We start from the raw sequence: 19,099 nt of genomic DNA, 5'->3' as shown, positions 1-19,099 counted from the left end.
ATTTTCTTAATAACATTTTTTCTCTAGCTTACTTTATTCTAAGAATGCAGTATATAATACATACACCATAGAGAATATGTGTTAACTGACTCTGTTAACTAAGTCTTACAGTCAACAGTAAACTTTTAGTAGTTAAGTTTTGGAGAAACTAAAGTTATATGTGAATTTTCAACTGCACGGGGGGCAGTGTGCTTAACCTTGGCATTTTTCAAGGGTCTACTGTACTTATCTTTTTCAGTTACCCAAATGACACCAAAATATTTTTTTTTCTGGCAAATACTATTACTGCTATACTTAGTGGTTTAAATTACCACAAGTTTAGAGGCTTAAAACAACACAAATTCTGTATGTCACATTTCTAGAAGTTAGAACTCCAGTATTGGTCTCAGGGAGGTAATATATAGATGTCAACCCAGGAGAATGTTCCTTCTCGGGGCATCAGGAATGACTGCTTTCTTGCCTTCTCCAACTTCTAGAGATTTCCCACCTTCCTTGGCCCCTGGCTTTACATCACTCCAACTTTTGCTTCTGTTGTGACATCAACCTTTGATACTCTTCTTACTTCCCTGTTAGAATGACCTTTGTGAGTACATCGGGCCCACCTGGATAATCCTGAATAATCTCTTGTCTCACAATCCTTAATTTACTAACATCTACAAAATCTTTCTTGCCATGTAAACTAACATATTCACAGATTCCAGGAATTAGGACATGGACATTTTGGAGAGGGAGCCTATTTATTATTCAGCCTACCACAATTCACACATATATTTTACTGGCCTTCCTTCCATCTTTCCTTCCTTTTTCCTTTCCTTCTTCCTTTCTTTTTCTATTCTTCAAGTTCTTCCATTTAGCCCAAAATTTATTTTTCTCATTTCTCATTCTTCTACCTAGAGATTTTCCACTTCTCATACCCTGTTTTTTGTTTTTGTTTTTGTTTTTTTTTTAATGAAGATGACAACTTTAATAGGTGGTGTTCTTTCTTTCACAGTGGTCTCATCATTTTAGATTTTATTATTATTCTGGAAGTAAGCTTTCATGTGTTCCTGCTCAAAACCATGTTCTTGAAGAATAACATATATCACGCAGGTACGAAAACACAGGAATTGCTTCGTGGCTGACTTCTCAAATGAAATGCATTTGCAGTAACCTCCTTTTACCCTCACTCAATCAGGCTAATAGGGCTAATTATCTCTTTCCTGAGGGCAGGAAATTAGAGCCTGCTCCCAGGTTCACAGTTTTTGCTACATCACCTAGTTGCACTTTCAGGAGTCCCTCTGTATGGATAATTTTTGCTGGCCAACCTCCTCCATTTTAGGGTAGAAGTTTAATTTTAAATTACATCATTATTGATTGCAAATCACGATTTCTACCTGTTCACTTCAAAATTAGGCGGGGAGTGGGGGGAAGCAGCACAAACTGATCCCCACGCTCAATTTCCTGGAGGATACCTTGCTGAACTTCATCACAAATTCTCTCATATCCTTATGCAAGACATTTACATAAGAACTTTGGGGAATTCTAATGATCTTGTTTCTTTAAGTTGAAAATTTGAGGCACAAAATAAATATTTTAAAACTTTCCAGCTGTTGGTAACAACAGCAAACATGCTTTCAGGGAGCCTGGAACAGTGAGGTTTGGCTCTATAATTTCTTTAGCAAAACATCCTAATTAAAAGGACAATCCCATAAGGAATTGGAGTTTTTCTACAAGTTACTGTTGATCCTCACAAGGATTAAGCCGAGTGGAGGATGCAAGAGGAATTACAGAAGTCACGGAAGAAGAAGGGATTGCTTTGAACTGTCTGTACTTCCTACTGTCTCTCCTGAGTGACTGGCAGGGCTCAGCTACCACCCTAACAAGTAGAACATCTCCTTGGAGTTCACCAGGAGACTCTAAGGCAAGAGGGAAAAATTTTATGTAACAGGATGCACCTAGGGAGGGCTAACACTGCACTTCCCTCCCAATAGAAATTTCCTTGACTACCACAAAGAATGCTTCCCATTTCTGGTGGTTTCCAAAATGGCTGCTTCCCCCTTATCTATTATTGAAGGGAAATCAAAGCAATTCTATACGGAAATATCTGATTTTAGGACTCAAAACTTTCTTACATTAGCCATGAAAGCTATATAGTAGAAGCTGTTTATATCTTATTTTATGATTTAAACACTTACATGAATGAGTTGAAATGAGATGACTATTTAAAGAAAATTCCCTTAGCTTAAATATATTTACATATATTTATATTTCTGCATTTACATATGGAAATAGAACAAGCCATCAGGCTGTGTATTCTTTGGAGCTATTTATGACCACTTCTGAGCTTGTCCATTTGTCCAAATACTGATTCCTACCAAGGGTAACACTTTTTAAGATTTGAATGATGCATTCAAGATAAGAAAAACAGGAGGAAGGAAGAGAAATTGAAATCAGTTTAGAGGAGTATCAGTGAAAAGAGGTTATGGGTCAATAAATTACAAAGGCCTTAGGAGCAAATATATATGATCCTATTAATTTCTTACAGCCAACGAAACACCGTTTGACAAAGTAGGTGAACCATATCTGTTGCACACTCATATAGTTAGTGCCCTAAAATGGCTGTTTCTATCATGTTTTAAGAGTGAACAATTTCAAGTCATAATCCAGAACAGTATTATGTATAAGAAGCGTCAATTCCATTAGTTTTCTTCTATTAATTTTTTATTTACCTTTTTGGATTGCTAACATGTACACTACGGACAAGGACAAGGATTGTCTAAGTAATTATAATCCAAATAAAGAAGTAAAAGAATAAGAAAAGGGGTATTATTTGAAATATGTTAAGATAATTGACTGGTAAATGAGTAGCACTTGGATGAGTGAGGATGCATTTTAAACTAATCATGGCAGAAATAATTTTCCTAAAGGCCTTTTTGAAGAATATCTACTATGCTGTCCTACACACCCTCCTTGTAATCTTTTTTTTAATGTTTATTTTTTTGAGAGAGAGAGAGAGAGACAGAGTGTGAGCAGGGGAGGGGCAGAGAGAGAGAGAAGCAGAATCCCAAGCAGGCTCCAGGCTCTGAGCTGTCAGCAGAGAGTCCGACGTGGGGCTCGAGCCCACAAGCTGTGAGATCATGACCTGAGCCGAAGTCAGAAGCTTAACTGACTGAGCCATCCAGGTGCTCCTACACTCCTTGTAATCTTAGTCAACCTCCTTTTCCTGAAGTTTTTAGTTCAAGCACTTTTTGTTTTCATGAAGTCTTTTCAATCAGTGCAGCCATCACCTGTTTATCTCTCAAGATAACTGTTCCTATCTCTTCCATGTTTGTACTCCCCATGATGGGGCACACTATAAGTTCTTAATTATATTTCATAATAAATGCATCAATACTCAAGAAAGGAAAAAAAGTAAGCAAGAATGTTGCATGCAGAAGAGGGGCATTATTAAGCCAAGAGTATAGAGATGTTAAAAAATCCAATTAGGCAGTATTTATTAAGACTCTATTCATGAACAAAGCATAGAGATTCTCGATTAAAACAGATGTATGGATTGGAGTATATTAAGATTGCATGGATATAAAAAGCAGACAGTTAAATAGAAGTTTTGCGCTATCCCAGAGGCTGTGATTTTACATTTTGGTTCCACTAGATTGTGAGTCATTTGGAGTGAGAAGAAAGAGCACATAAGTCAAGTGGAGAGCCCCATCCATCCTGGATATTTTATAGGACCTTCGGCACCTCTGCTCCATTTATTTTCACTCCTTCCAGTAAGAGATATAGTCCCTTAGGTTTGGGTAAATGATATGACCTCATTTCTTAGAATCTTCTGCCTTGAATCACTGTCTTTTATTGTCACTGGGTCAGTTCTAGAGGATTAGTGGAGGCTTTCCTACGATGGTCTGTATTGGACATTTGGCTTACAAAACTAGGTCCTGAGTTTCAGATCCACAATTTCTACCTTAATGACTTGATTAAGTTAGTTTAACTTTCTTAGCTTAAGTTACTGTCCTTTAAAAGTAAGGCTAATAATATATACCTCATAAAGGTAAATGAGAGGATAAAGGACAAGTATATAAACTTTCAAAGTTATTTCTCAAGTAAATAGAAAAGTAAGGTATTATGTAGTTTATCAGAATTGTCCTTTTATTCCTTAAATAAAGCAGAGCACATCCTCATGTCTTTATACCAAGCCATCCTGACCTCCTCCCCATACTTCAGCCAACAATTGGGCTCTAGCCTCAGGATGTCTGTTTTTGCTATTCTACCTGGGGGACTCTTGTCTGACCTATTCCTATGGCTGCCTCCCTCACTGCCTTAAGGTCTGTGATCATATTTTACCTCATCAGAGAGATTGTCTCAGTACCCTACATAAAACAGTACTCCCTAATCTTTTGCTATTCCCTCTACCATGCTTTATTTTTCTTCAGAACATTTATCACTATCCACCTCTATCTCAATAAATTTATACCCCTCGAGAGTAGGGACCTTATTTATCGCTTAACCTCTGGTACCTAAAATAATGCCTGATATATATAAGAAATATATGTTGAATAAGTAAATACATGAATGTTCTCTAATATATTAGTGAAGGATATAAGCTTTATGAAGTGTGACTTTGTGCAGCTCCACAACTTTTCAATTTATAAAGATGAAGACAAATCTTCTAAGCCCCGAGTTTCTTTCCCAATAAAATCTAACTTTACCTCCAAGGTTGTCCTGAGTTGGCCCATGGTTGTCTAATCGAATACAATTGTTTATGCTTCAGCCACAGTAATCTCTTCAAAATGAAAACATAATTAAGTCACTATTTTAAAAAAGTCCTGTAATGACTTGCTTAGGATAAAGCACATTATTGCTTTAATGACATTCTTAGGACAAAGTTCAAGATCCTTAATTTGGTCTTGCCCAATTTAGAACCTGCTATCTTACAAACCTCAACATGTGTCATCCTTGTGTTTCAGTCTTGATAGTCTTTTTTCAGGCCTCAAATAGTATCTTGGTCCATCTTGACTTCAGAACTGCATTCAACTTGCCCTCCACACTTCCTCCCTCAGTTTGTAATGTATGCTTTTGCACTCCAAACTCCTCTTCCTCCCTCCAGTCTCAGTTTAAATGCAAGCCTTCTATATGTCTGTTTGCCTATCAATTTATCTATTCATTCTATGTTGATAGATAGGATATTTCCACTACTCAACAAAGTTTGAACTATGAAATGGCAATTTCCTATGACTTCACCTGGGATGTCTGTTTTTCTTTGCTATACTTTAAACTCCACAAGGAGAAGGTCATGCCTTCTATCTACTATTATACCCTCAAAGCTACTTAGTTTCCTACGAATATTCTTTAATGTGCTGTCACGTGGTAGGAATTACCATTATTGTGGAAATGGCATTTATTGATTGTTTCACTGCCACATTAATTATTTTGTAAAGTGGAATCTATGATTACATGAAACTCATGAGTGATAGTGAATTACTTAGAGAAGGGAAAGATCAAGAAAGAGAAAAATAAGAAGGAGGAGTTCAAGGAACAAGGGGAGACAAACTGGAGAGAGGACAATGCAAGAACGGGGACGAGAATAAAAGTGAGGGAAGGAGCAAGAGAGCAAAAGGAGACAAAGGGAAGGGACATAGAAATGTTCATCTTGCAGTAACTTGGATGCTTTCAGGTCTGCCAGTGAAGGAGTAAGAGTATTTCATTGTCAGTGATTTAGACAGTCTCATTTGCAATACATATGTGGTTTGTTTTTTTTGGTCTTGGTTTTAATCCCTTAGCTTAAGTGTACTGATCATAACTAATTTCTTTTTCAAGTACCTCTTCTTTTCATAAATTTCTACTTCTTCAATTTGTAATTCTAATTCTTCATCATATATTTCTGCTTTATTATTTACACTTTCTTTCTGTTGCTTGTATTACCCATTCCTCTTAATTTTTTTCCTATCAGTCATGATGTTTTCATTTCAAACACTATTTCTCATCTTCTAATTTTGAAGATTTTGCTTATATTTAAATTACTGATACATGACTTTTATAAAAATCTCAGTATCTCATCCACAAATGTCTTAAGACAACTAGGCAGATGATTAAGCAAACAAGGCAGATTATTCCTTGTTTTAAAAAGATGAAATGTCAAATATTAACGACCATACCACAAGCAAACAAAAAATACATATTGCTATTTTGCAGAAGCATCATAAAAGGGCAAGGGTAAAGTAATTGTATTTCATGATTATTATTAGGAATTGTAGCAATTCCTATGAAGAAAATTTTAAGGTTGATTATTCAATAAGATAAATTTAAAAAACATAATTTCAAATTATCTTGAAAAAAATAACTCATGAAGAATGTAATTAATACATAATTTTATATGGTATTGTTGAAGAATCTACTGAGGATTTTGTATTTTATATTTTGTTTTGTCTTGCATTGAATGATATAGAAGGAATAAACATCCCCAGTATTGGAGTTCATCAACTTCTAATAAGGGAGCCTTTGAAGCTGAAGTAACAAAGAAAATAGAAATCAAAGTGACAGTGATTGGGATCGGTCTTACCATCCAGATCATTCTCAGGAGTCTCTGCTGTATACCAGTTGGAAGGTGGTCCAGTGCCATTAACTGTCATGGCTGACACTTGGAAACTATACTGACTTCCTTTCTCCAGTCCTATAAGAGAATGTTCCAGAAAGGGGAAAAAAAGTTATTGAATAAAAAGTATTTCTAGCTTATTTTCAAGAGTTTTCAAAACAGTAGACATCTTTACATGGTTTGTGATTGTTGTGGTGATTATTATTTTGGTCAAAAGGGCAGAAATAGTACAGCAAGAAATCAAATTATTTTTCACATATTCTCATTTATTTTTTCCTAGTTTATAAAAATGTATCCCTGAAAATAGCTTCAGGGCAGATGCAGAATATAAAATATGAACGATGAAGAAATAATCAAAAATAGCAAGGATCATTTTTTCTCACAGTCTAGAAGAGGCCTGTCTATAAATCAAGAACAGTCATCCTAAAAATTTATGTCTCCATCATTTATTCAAGGTCAGTGATTATGTTTTCTTTGAGCCAAGAAAGAAGAATCCAAAGCCACTGCACTTAAGCAGAAAATACTAGGCCTTTTATCACAAGGCATACTTTATTTTGCATCACTGTCCATACTAGAAGCATGAAGAAAGTCTATCTCCATGATAACTTGGGCATATAATATTGTACATCAGGGCTTATTTTTTAGAGAGCACACAGAATACAGGTTGATAAGAGATGGCCCATGGATCATTAGTGTGATATGTATAAATTTTTATGTAAGTAATAGTCCTTTTAGCTAAATCTCAAAGCAGCTCATTACCATGACAAATTATTGTAAAACAAATTACACTTGCTAAAAAACCATGTGACTTTCTTCAGACAATGAGGACTTGGCTTAAACTGACAAGTCCTTAAATCTCCAAAGTTGAACAACCCTGGTAAATTTAAATTACAATCTATATTTTGTTAATCTAAAATGGCACAAATATTTGGTAACAAGAAAAATTCATAAAGAAAATAAACTATTGGAGAAATGATGCTTATCATGTACACAGTTACAAATTTGTATATCTTTGCATAGGCAGATGAGTAAATCTTGGTCTTTAGGGGAATTCTAATTTATTATTAATTGGAGATAATGTTTTAAGTGATGGTTAGATGGACTTGTTAACGTCCATAGCAGTTACCTTCAATAAATTGTACTATTAGAGAAGACAATTTGATAAATTCACCCACACAAAAGTATCTATGACACAAAATGCTGTCTCTTTAAGAGGCTTCTAATTTCATAAGATAGACTAGAAGCTCCATAAAGAAATAGACTGAGAATAGTTAGAACTGTTGCTGTTTTTGTTATTACTGGTATTTTATCTATATACCCATAGATTCCATTACACCGACACATGGAATGCACACACAGAAAGCAGCTGTTGAAAGATCCACTAAGGAAGCACTTAACATACCCAAAAATACTAGGTTAAAATATAATATCTAACATCATTAGGAAGGCAGCAAATGGATGCTTTTGAACAAAAGGCCTTTGTCATGGCTCAATAGGTTTGTGCTCACTTTGATTTGTCCCTTAGTTCACATGATGTTGATCTGAATTTGTTAACATTTTGCACCTTTTCATAGGCACCATTGTTAATTACTAAGGCAAAGGGATTGTGGATTGATTGTAGTTTCCAGGACATGGAAAATAATAGGGAGAGAATTCTGGGAACAAATGCTTACCTAATCATTGTACCTCATGGCTCTCATAATGGTCTTATCTGACATAGTTTTAGACCATCAAGAATATATTCTTTTATATTAAGTAAAATTTAATTTTATTTTTCTTTGAAAAGGATGGGCAATTGTATTAATACCATCTCCACTAGTGATTAGGAATACCATCTGTAATGATCAGTTTTATTCAACTTGGTTAGACTGAAGTCCTCAGTTTTCAAACACTAATTTGAGGTGTTATATTATAGATGTGACTAAAGTCCATATTCAGTTGATTTTAAGCAAAGGATATTATCTTAGATAATTGGGGAGGGGGCAGCTTCAAACCAGTGAAAGTTCTTAAGAGCAGAAGTAAGGCTTCCCTGAAGAAGAAATTTCACCTGCAGACAGCAACTTCAGCCCGAGAATTTCAGCCTGCCTTTCTTATGGCCTGCTCTGTGGACTGGGAATGGCCTAGCCAGGCATCACAATCATTTAAGTCAATTCCTTGTAATAAACGCCTTAGTACACATCTCCACAGGTTCTGATTCTCTGGTTGAACCCTGAATGACCTGCCATCTTATCATATGCAATGTTTTGACATATAAATGGAAATCTTTTTTGAATGCCCTATATTCTGTTCCATTCATTTGACTAAATCAAGTTACTTTTTGTGTGCAGAATATATCAATTTTTAGTAGGAATTTATTAAATCATCTCACTAGAAAGTAGATATGAGTAGTAAAATACCTCACTAGAAGAGAGAAAGATTTCTTTATAATTTTGCCAAATTTTTATTTATATATATTGCATTGAGGATCTGTCAGTATCACTAATTCAGTCTTGAGTAAAACAAAAACCTACTAACAGTTCTTTGAAGTGAAATCATAGGTCAATTTAGAGACCATCCATTAAGTATTTCCCCACTGGAGTCTTGCCTAACCAGCCTAACCTACTGATCAAAATACCTCTTCCAAGGAGGGAAGATGAGCTATTTATGTGATCCTCTCTGATATCCAGTGAAGGTTTAATATGCTGTATACATTACTGCCCAGGTCCCTTTGAAAATCCTGCCTAATTTCTTTGAACTATTATATTTTAGCTTAAATGTTTTTTTAATTTTAATTTTATTCTAAAATATAGCTGTGGAATCTTTCTCATTAGAAACACCTAAGAAATTCTAGATTAAGTATAAAAAAGTTTAAATATATACATACAATCCGAATATCAAAAAGGATCTTAATTAATGTCTATTCAAATGACCCATCTAGAGCTATTTGGATATACATCTAACAAAGTGATCCTGTAAATAAAGCAGGAATACCTTTGGAATGAGAAGTTCACCAAGGGAGGGAATGTACTCAACCGTTTCTCTTGTTGGAAAAGTTCTTCCTTATATTGCACTGATCTGCTTTACTACAATATTATCTACAAATAAGCCCTAGTTTTACATTGTAGGGATAAACCAAAACTAAATCTTCTTTTAAAATATCTTTATCCAAGTCTTCTGATTCTGTCTTCTGAAACCTTTACCAACGGAATTAAACCTCGACCCTCTTCTATGTCTAGATAAGTGAAGGAAGTGGTGAGAAGTGGAATGAGATATTTCAGCTTTTCAGAGAGACATTCCATGTATGACCTTCAGAAATCTAGGTTGCAAGTTTAGCTGGGCAAGTTTAGATGTACTGAAAGCTCTTTTAATTGCCATTTCCCATATAAGTTAGGTAATAATACCTGCTTTTCCATCTTATAATGTTCTTTTGAGAATCAAATGCCAGACTGCTTTTAGAATAGTTTATATAATTAAGCATTTAATAGATAACATTTGCAAATTGCTTTCTGACTTGATTTTCACACACTCTATAATTTTGCCATAAATACATTATTACTCCCACTTCAGAGATAAGGATAATAAGGTTGACATAAATTAAGCCAAGTGACTATGTGGAGCTTTAATCACAACTTGGAGTGCTTTTGGGAGAAGACTCTTGGTTCTGCCCTATCTCCTGCTGAGGCGCCAGAGACCATTCTCTTCAGAGACCCACCTGGCCAAGGCTGGGACCTAAGAGGGACATCAGTAGCAAGTATAAAGCACTGGGCAAATATGCAAGAAATTTTTGTCTAAAATGATTACATCCAGAACTAAAATATGAGCGGGAAGGCAGGAAAGAACTGATAATTCTATGATTTTTACAATGTATCAACCTAAGAGTTCAATTAAACTTCAAATTCAGTATAAGGTTTTTCTCTTAATTAAAAAAAATCACATTTGTGGGTTATTTATTTATTTATTTATTTTCTTAATTATTATTTTTTTTTAACGTTTACTTATTTTTGAGACAGAGAGAGACAGAGCATGAACGGGGGAGGGTCAGAGAGAGGGAGACAGAATCTGAAACAGGCTCCAGTCTCTGAGCTGTCAGCACAAAGCCCGACGCAGGGCTCGAACTCACTGACTACGAGATCATGACCTGAGCCGAAGTCAGCCGCTTAACTGACTGAGCCACCCAGGCGCCCCCTTAATTATTTTTTTTAATATATGAAATTTATTTTCAGATTGGTTTCCATACAACACCCAGTGCTCAGCCCAAAAGATGCTCTCTTCAATACCCATCACCTGCACTCTCCTCCCTCCCACCCCCCATCAACCCTCAGTTTGTTCTCAGTTTTTAAGAGTCTCTTATGCTTTGGCTGTCTCCCAAAATGTTCACATTTGAAAGAAGAGGTATCTTCAAAAGTTATAACAACAATCAACAAGAACAAGCAATTTTTTGAGCCCCAATCCTGAGAGCTGATACCTAAAGAACTTTCAAAACATTATCTGTCTATCTCCCTATCTATCTATCTATTCATTTATTCACTGAAGATAGGGTAGAGACAAGCCTGTCTGGAATCTAAAGCTTTTTTGTGTGAATATTTCTAAACATTGTTTTCTAGGATGTGTTTCCTGAGTTGGGCCAGTAGAAATTTTAAATAGCATTTTTTAAAAGAAGTAGGTAGGAAAGCTTTGATTTAATTTCTCCTAGAGTTAAGCAGCTCCTTTAGCTGCTAAGCTAATATTCAATTTTTATTATCCAACAGAAACCTTTTTCCATTGTGCATTATTCCACTTTATGTATCCCTTTATACACACAAAATCACACATTCATTATCTGTGGTTGGCAACACATTACCTACAGTTTAAGAGCTAGGAGTATAGGTACTCTGTTCAGGCAGTATTAGATTTGAAGTTTTACCTCACTGCTCATTAGGTATGTGACCTTGAAAAACTTGTTTGCCCTCCTTCTTTGTCTAAGTTTTCTCATCAGTAAAATGAGAATATATGCATAAAAATTGTTACAAAGACTAAATTTGAAATATATATATGGATATATGTATATATACAGTGTTTTTATAGAGGGTTTTCAGCTTCATTGAAGCATATACTTAATACACCAAAAACGGGACATATTTAATGTATACATTTTGATGAGTTTGGACATAGGCCTACATCCATGAGACCATCACCACAATCAAGGTAATAAATATATCCACTATTTCCAAAAGATTCCTTGTGTCCTCTTTTTTTTAATGGTTGAAATATTTGGCATTAGGTCTACTTTCTTAAAAATTTTTAAGTGCACAATACTGTTAACTATAGGTGCTATGTTGTATAAAAGATTTCTAGAATTTATTCCTGTTGTGTAACTGTCACTTTATACCCACTGAACAACTCCCCATTTCACCCTCATCTTCTACCCTTGCAATCACCATTCTGTTCTCTGCTTCCATGAGTTTGACTATTTTAGATACCTCATACAAAAGGAATCATGAAGTATTTGTTCTTCTGTGACTGACTTATTTCACTTAGCATAATGTCTTCCAGATCCATCTATGTTGGTGCAAATGGCAGGATTTCCTTATTTTTTTTCAGGCTGCATAATATTCCACGGTCTATTGATATTTACCACATCTTTATCCATTTGTCTGTCAATGGACACTTGAGGGGCGCCGAGGTGGCTAAGTCAGTTAAGCGTCTGACTTTGGCTCAAGTCATGATCTCATGGTTCTTGGGCTCAAGCCCCGCATCGGGCTCCGTGCTGACAGTTCAGAGCCTGGAGCCTGCTTCAGATTCTGTGTCTCCCTCTCTCTCTGGGCTCACACTGTGTCTCTCTTTCTCTCTTTCAAAAATAAATAAACATTAAAAAAATTGTTTTAGGTGGACATTTGAATTGTTTGTCTACCTTGGCTCTTGTGAATAATGCTACAGTGAACATACGAGTGCAGTTATCTCTTCCAGATCCTGATTTTAATTCTTTTGGATATGTTCCCAGGAGTGGGATAGCAGGATCATATGGTAGTTCTAGTTTTTAATTTTTTGAAGAAACTCCATACTGTTTTCAGCACAGTGGCTGTTGTCAAAGTTAATGCTGGTATTATTATTGTTATAAATGTTAAATTATTTTTAATGCCAATGATCTATTACAGATTCATATGATAGCCAGAGTCATTTACAATACAGTGAGCTAAAGAAGACAATATTACATAGTATAAGGAGTATATAACTAGGAGTTGAAATGCCTACAATCGAGTTGGGATTATCTCCCTAACTAGTGGTAGATCTTAGCAATGTCACTCTTTAGATCTCAGTTAACTCTTCTATAAAATTAGGACTGTGCATAAGATGAATGGTCTGGTTTGTCAGGGACCCATAGTTCAATCTCATTGTGTTTGTGAGGGTGGGCATGTGTTTGTGTATGCTGTGCCTATGTGTGGCATGCCCATGCATGTGTATTTCCTACCTGCTTCTAAGTATAATTTTATTCTACAAAAAGTATGGTGTAAGTAGCAATGCATTCCTCAACTATAAAAAAAAATACATTGTTGAAAAAAGATCATCTGCCTGTTTCTATCCCCAATACTAAGTGCCTTCAAGCTCTGTAATTCTGTTCTATTTCTAATTTTACAGGACTTATGTTAAGAGATGGTACATTATTCAAACAATATAATTTCCCTTTATTCCCCTAATGCTAACCTTGTTATAAAATTCTATGCTATTGTTTCATTTTTCAGTCCATAAAATACCAATGCATGTTAATCATTATGTTTATTCTATATTGGCCATGAAACACAAGAAAACTCTTCAATTCAATTCAAAACAACTTTCTCTGAAGAGCACTCAAAAATTAAAAACAACGCTTTAAAATTTAGTTGACATGGGATCCCACAATGAAACTGATAACAATGATTTAAAATCCTTGTTATAACTCTGAATTACTATGTTATTGCAGATGTCTCATTATCCTAGTAAAAAACACACACAACAAAAAAACACCTGTCTAACAGAGGATTGTAAAAAACAAGTTTGAGTCTCTACACCTGAATATTTATGTCATCCAAATGAAGCATTCTAGCATTTCCAAGTTTTTAACAGACAAATCAATATATCCATGTACCATATAGGTATTGGAAACATAGGGTCAAGCCTTGTACATTCTAAAGTGCCGCAGATTCATACAGAAAATCAATTATTTTTGTAAACTAGAAATTGCATACATTACTAAATAAATATATTCTGGGAACAAGTCAAAACCTGTGCTCTCTACCACTGAAAACACTCCCGCAATATCTAGCAATGCAACAGGCATTACTGAAGTCGGGTCACAGATCAGGGGATAGGAAGGCAGAGACTCTGTACAACTTGTTTTTAATGTTTTACAGATATGAGGCTATTCTCTGGCAGTTTTTATTTCTTCATTTCAATTTAAGAATGGAGTCTGTGTGACTTTTGTTTTTACCATAAATATCAGGTACACTTACAAATATAACTGCCCAGATTGTTTGTCTTCCCACATTCATTTTGTAATTGTTGAAATTAAGAAAGAACAGTATGAATGAGGAATTCAAATTTGAGTCCAGATTCCTAGAAATGTATAAAGATGGGAAGGGGCATTTGTGAGCTATTCCAATAACAAGCTAATTAATTCATCCTATTTCTTTGCTTTTGGCCTGAATGGTATTAAACCAGAATGGTAAGGGGTTATAGCTCATGCTGATTAGAAGATCTAATTGTCCCATATATTTTAGATGAATAAAAATGTAGGACTGAATTATTTATTTTTGAATAAAGTTCATCAGAGAATACAATTAAAAATGATTGTTCTTGAGAGGGAAAATAAAAGGTATCTGTCAGCAAGTTTAATAGTGTCTACTTCAAAACTCCTGAATACCTGGAACTTCAGAACACGGCCTCACTTGGAAATAGGATCTTTATAAATATGAATAGTTAAGGATCTTGAGATGAAACCATCCTGGATTTAGAGTGGGGTTTATCCAATGACGCGTGTCCTTATAAGAAGAAGAGAGAACACAGACAGGCAACAGAAGAAGGTGGTGTAGAGATAGGAGCAGCATAACTACAGGCCAAGGAATGTCAAGGATTGCCAGCAAATTCCAGAGGTTAGGAGAGAAACATGGATGAGTTTTCTCTCAGGACCTCCACAAGGAACCAATGTTGCCAACACCTTTATTTCAGACTTCTGGCTTTTTTTTTCTTCTTTAATAATTTCACTTCTTTAGAGAGAGAATCCTAAAAGTTCGTCTATTTAGAGAGCCAGAATCTTGGTTTGATACTACTGAGGTGAATGTGTTAAATCCCATTTGCCAAAAATACCGTAAATACTAAAGAATTCACAGCAGCAGTTTCTTTTGGCCAGGTGGCTACGATTCTTCATTTATTTTCTGGGCCACTTGCCTTTTAGCTGTTCAGAGGCCATGGAGTTAGCTTTAGTGGTAGGAATTTTCAATTTTGGTGACCAAAAGTCATAATATGACATTAGGGTCTTGCCTTTTTGTTCTTCATGTTATATACATAATTTTAAAATACATATTTTATTGTTGTTACAAATGTAAATAACAATCACCATCAATATTCTGGTATATATATTACTCTAAATATTTTCCTACAAATTCATATTTTATTTATAAATATCAACTTCACACACTAATATTGATTTAAAGTTGAGTTATTCATTGAATCACGTTTGAAATAATTAACATATGATTTAGTATTTATCATTTTCATTAGGTAAACAGTATTCCTTGATATGATTTTTGACAAAATTTTCTAAGTAGCTGCCTATATTTGGATGCTTGGGGTATTTTTTTTCCTTAAAATTTTCTATTAAAGGAACAGTGCAATGAACATGTTTATAGTGAAAAAATTTGCAGAAAATATGGCTGCATAATTGGAATAAATTCCTAGTAGAAAACATAGATCATATATCTGTAAAGATCCGTCCCTCTTTCTCTCTCTCTCTTGCTCTCTCTCTCTCTCTCTCTCTCACACACACACACACACACACACACACACGTATATACACCTGTGTATAACAAATATCTACACATTGCTTTCCAGAGAGATTCTAGAATCATCTGGCCCACAGCAGTATATGAATATTAATTATGTCTCCCATATGCTTTCCAGAACAGGGTATCATCATTTACTTATATCTTTATTACTTTAATCCAAAGAAAATGTTAACTCATTTTTGTTTTAATTTGCATTTCTCTACTAATGAGCTTGAACATTGTTTCATGCATCTTGGCTATTTATAGTTTCATAAATTGAATATCCAATCCTGAGCTCTTCCATTGGAACACTCATCTTTTAATGAATTATTGTATAAAAAGGTTATTTTATATTTTTAACCTTTTCATCTGAGAAGGAAATAACTTAAAAAAAAGATTTCAGGGCTTCAAATACCATCATCTATTTTAAAAAAATAAGGCTTGGTGCTTGTTCCCACAGCACATATACTAAAATCAGAGTGGTAAAGAGATCAGCAGGACCCATGCAGAAGGATGGCTTGCAAATTCGTGAAGCATTCCATATTTTGTATGATATAGATGAAAATTTTAAGAAAGTGGATCCTGAGTTCTCATCATAAGGACTTTTTTTTTTCTTTTTTTAAATTGTATCTATATGAGATCATGGCTGCTGACTAAACTGTCAGCGTTAATCATCTCACAGTGAACACAAGTGAGGCCATTAAGTTGTAGACCTTAAACTTCTACGGTGGTATGTGACAATAATACCTCAGTAAAACCAGGGGTGAAAAAGTCTTGGATATAATTATCCTTAGAGACTCTTCATCTATTACGTCTTAGGAATTCTATTAAAATTTTTTCAGCAAGACTTTTTTTCCAATGTTGGTGATTTCTGTCAAAATAAACTACAGGTTACACCAACTATCACACTGAGCACATATGCCTCACTTCATTTATTTTTACCTTCTTCCCATAATTTCATCAGGAAAGAAGACATAAGATCTAGGCTTTTCTTAAGCTTTTTAAATGATGTGGTAGAGTGCCATAACTTCCTCTTAGAGGCAATAATACTTGTCTGAGAGATTTTTGTCCAGATATAAAACGAGTAATGTGATTTTTGACAACCTACTTGGAAGCACTTTCACCATTATGCTAAAATTTTATAGGCACAAGAGACAAGAAAAACACATCGAAAACCAAAAACCAAACACCAATAGCAGCAGCAGCAGCAGCAACAACAACAACAACAAACCTGAGGGGGAAACAGGTTTTGATCAAGTTGCAGAATGCGGACTTAAATGTAGCTTAAAATGTGTGTGTGTGTGTGTGTGTGTGTGTGTGTGTGTGTGTGTGTGTAACAAACTATGATTTCAAATGGAAATTTACTGAGCACATGATATAGAGAAAGAAATAAATAAGGGGTTTCTTTCTTCTTTCCTCATTTGCAGTGATAGTTTATATTATCCATTAGGTGTAAGTTAAGAGTTTCAGTTTGTATATTTTCCAGGACCCTTTTTATGTGCCACTCCAGATTTGCTCAACTTTGCCTCCCAATCCTTACCAAGAGCCTCTGCTATATTATGCTTTGCCTCCCAAGCCCCAGGCAATAGTTTACACTCTCCTTAGAGCTATAAAGCCCTCCTAAGTACTTACTGGTGCAACCCTAGACCAAGCTACCACTTCATAAAGGACTTACTGACACAGAGAGAATTCTATATTTGCATACTCGCCAGATGCTCTGGCTTCTCAGGTGCTGTCTGCAGGTATAGAGTGGATAACAGCCTATCGACAGATTTAGACCAATGATAGGCAAGAGAGGAACTGCTCATACTTCCTATCCAGCCACTGACTATGATACATAGTACTTCATGCGGCCTCTCAGGAGACACCTCATGAGGCTGAACAAACTCTGTGTTTGCTCTAAACTTGTAGCCAGCTCAATGATAGCCACTGTGAAAGATTTCTCTCCTTCCTTGGTCCCTTTCTTTGTTTCCTCATGCGTGCTTTCTTGGGCTTGCACCCCCAGAGGCATTGCCTTGAAAGCATATCTCAGACTGTTTTCCAGGAACCTGGATGGGCATGATAGTTCCAATAGTTAAAAAAAAAAAATATGATTATTCATTTTGTAAAATAAAACACATTCTCTAAATATTGCATGGAAAACTGCATGGAATATTCCAGTTTTCATAACGAAGCTTGACCTACTATGAATTCCACCAATATTGCTACAAAAGTGAATTTACTTTTATGTTTATGGAAAGTAGAGCAATCTGTTTATTTCCTAAACTACCCTCTCCACATTTTCCAGCCCCATTCTCACCACTGGAGATTCGGGGGAAAGGGATCAAAGTGACTTAAACTTGGAACCATTTGATTAGATGGCTTTTTAAAAATGTTTATTTATTTTTGAGAGAGAGAGAAAGAGAGAGAGAGTGAGTGGGGAGTGGCAGAGACAGGGAGACAGAGGATCCAAAGTGGGCTTCAGGCTGATAGCAGAGAGCCTGATGGAGGGCTCAAACTCACCAACAAAGAGATCATGACCTGAGCTGAAGTAGGATGCTTAGCCTACTGAGGCACGCAGGAACCCCTGATTAGATAGCTTTTTAAAGTTACTAGTTAAAAAGTTAAAAGTTATTTGACAGAGGGGCTGTTGTTGAATAAGCAATGCTGAGAAACTAATACGGATTAAAAGATCTACGATACATTTATAAGAGTATGATCCAGGACCATAATATGTACTGAAAGCATTACAAAGATATCAAGTTAAAAATATAAAGGTTATTCTTGTTCAGACCAATAGATGTCACCTGTCAGGAAAAAACAAACAAACAAAAAAGAATGTTTCCTTGAAGTGAGAGCATATTTTATTCCTAAAGCATTTAACTCATAAAAACCTTGCAAGACTGCACTATGTGAACACTGACCTGTGAACAGGTACCAGAGGTTGTTTGGCTCCAATGTTTCCATCTCACCCCTGCGGGTCGTCTTTCTGTGTCGAATTTTATAGCCGGTAATAAATCCATTTTGTGTTCCTGATGGAGGAGGCAGCCAGCTTACTTTGATACTCTGCAAAATAAAAGATGTAAATTAAAACATTGGAGAAAGTAAGGGCAACAGAGCAGGGTCAAAGAAATGACCCCAACTTAAGTAGGAATAAAACAGAGAGGCAAGAAGTGCTAGGGATTAGCCCCTATAACCAAATTAAATCCATTTTTACAATTTGACAGTGTCCCTTTTTGTATGATTTTGACAAAAATACACAATTCATTTGATTGATTATGTGCATGATCACCTCTCCTTTGTAAATGCCACTAAAATGACAGTAAAATGTTCTCAAGAGTAAAAAACCATAAGGAAATAGAGACTAGTAGTCTTAAGGATGAGAGATGTTAACAAATATTTAAGAGATGCAAACCAAGGGAAGTGTGGTGGCTGAGCCAAAGGAGAAAGATGAAACCTAAATTACTCCCTAAGAGATACTAAAGAATAACAAGGTGATTTCCATGACAAAATTCAGGGAGGGCTAGAAATTGTTGCGTCCTAAATACCTTGAAAGACAAGACTAAAGCATGGTGCT

The 19,099-nt window shown here is 35.4% G+C and overlaps 1 protein-coding gene and 1 non-coding gene across 2 annotated transcripts in view; one reads left to right on the top strand and one right to left on the bottom strand.

Annotated features, from left to right (window-relative positions):
- The window catches only part of DCC (DCC netrin 1 receptor), a 766,352-nt gene that overhangs the window by 179,145 nt on the left and 568,108 nt on the right, over window positions 1-19,099 (bottom strand). The window contains exons 13-14 of the mRNA XM_042909706.1: window positions 18,447-18,588; window positions 6,536-6,646 (exon numbers count right to left, since the gene is read on the bottom strand). Of these exons, the coding sequence (XP_042765640.1) occupies window positions 6,536-6,646; window positions 18,447-18,588 (253 nt within the window). The remainder of the gene's footprint in view (window positions 1-6,535; window positions 6,647-18,446; window positions 18,589-19,099) is intronic.
- LOC122204285 lies at window positions 15,988-16,091 on the top strand. The gene has a single exon (XR_006195588.1). It is a non-coding gene; the product is annotated as a U6 spliceosomal RNA (small nuclear RNA).

The sequence above is a fragment of the Panthera leo genome, chromosome D3 (genome assembly GCF_018350215.1).
Source record: "Panthera leo isolate Ple1 chromosome D3, P.leo_Ple1_pat1.1, whole genome shotgun sequence".
Lineage (NCBI taxonomy): Eukaryota > Metazoa > Chordata > Mammalia > Carnivora > Felidae > Panthera > Panthera leo.
Note: the sequence above shows the minus strand (reverse complement) of the source record. Positions and strands in the feature narration are given on the sequence as shown.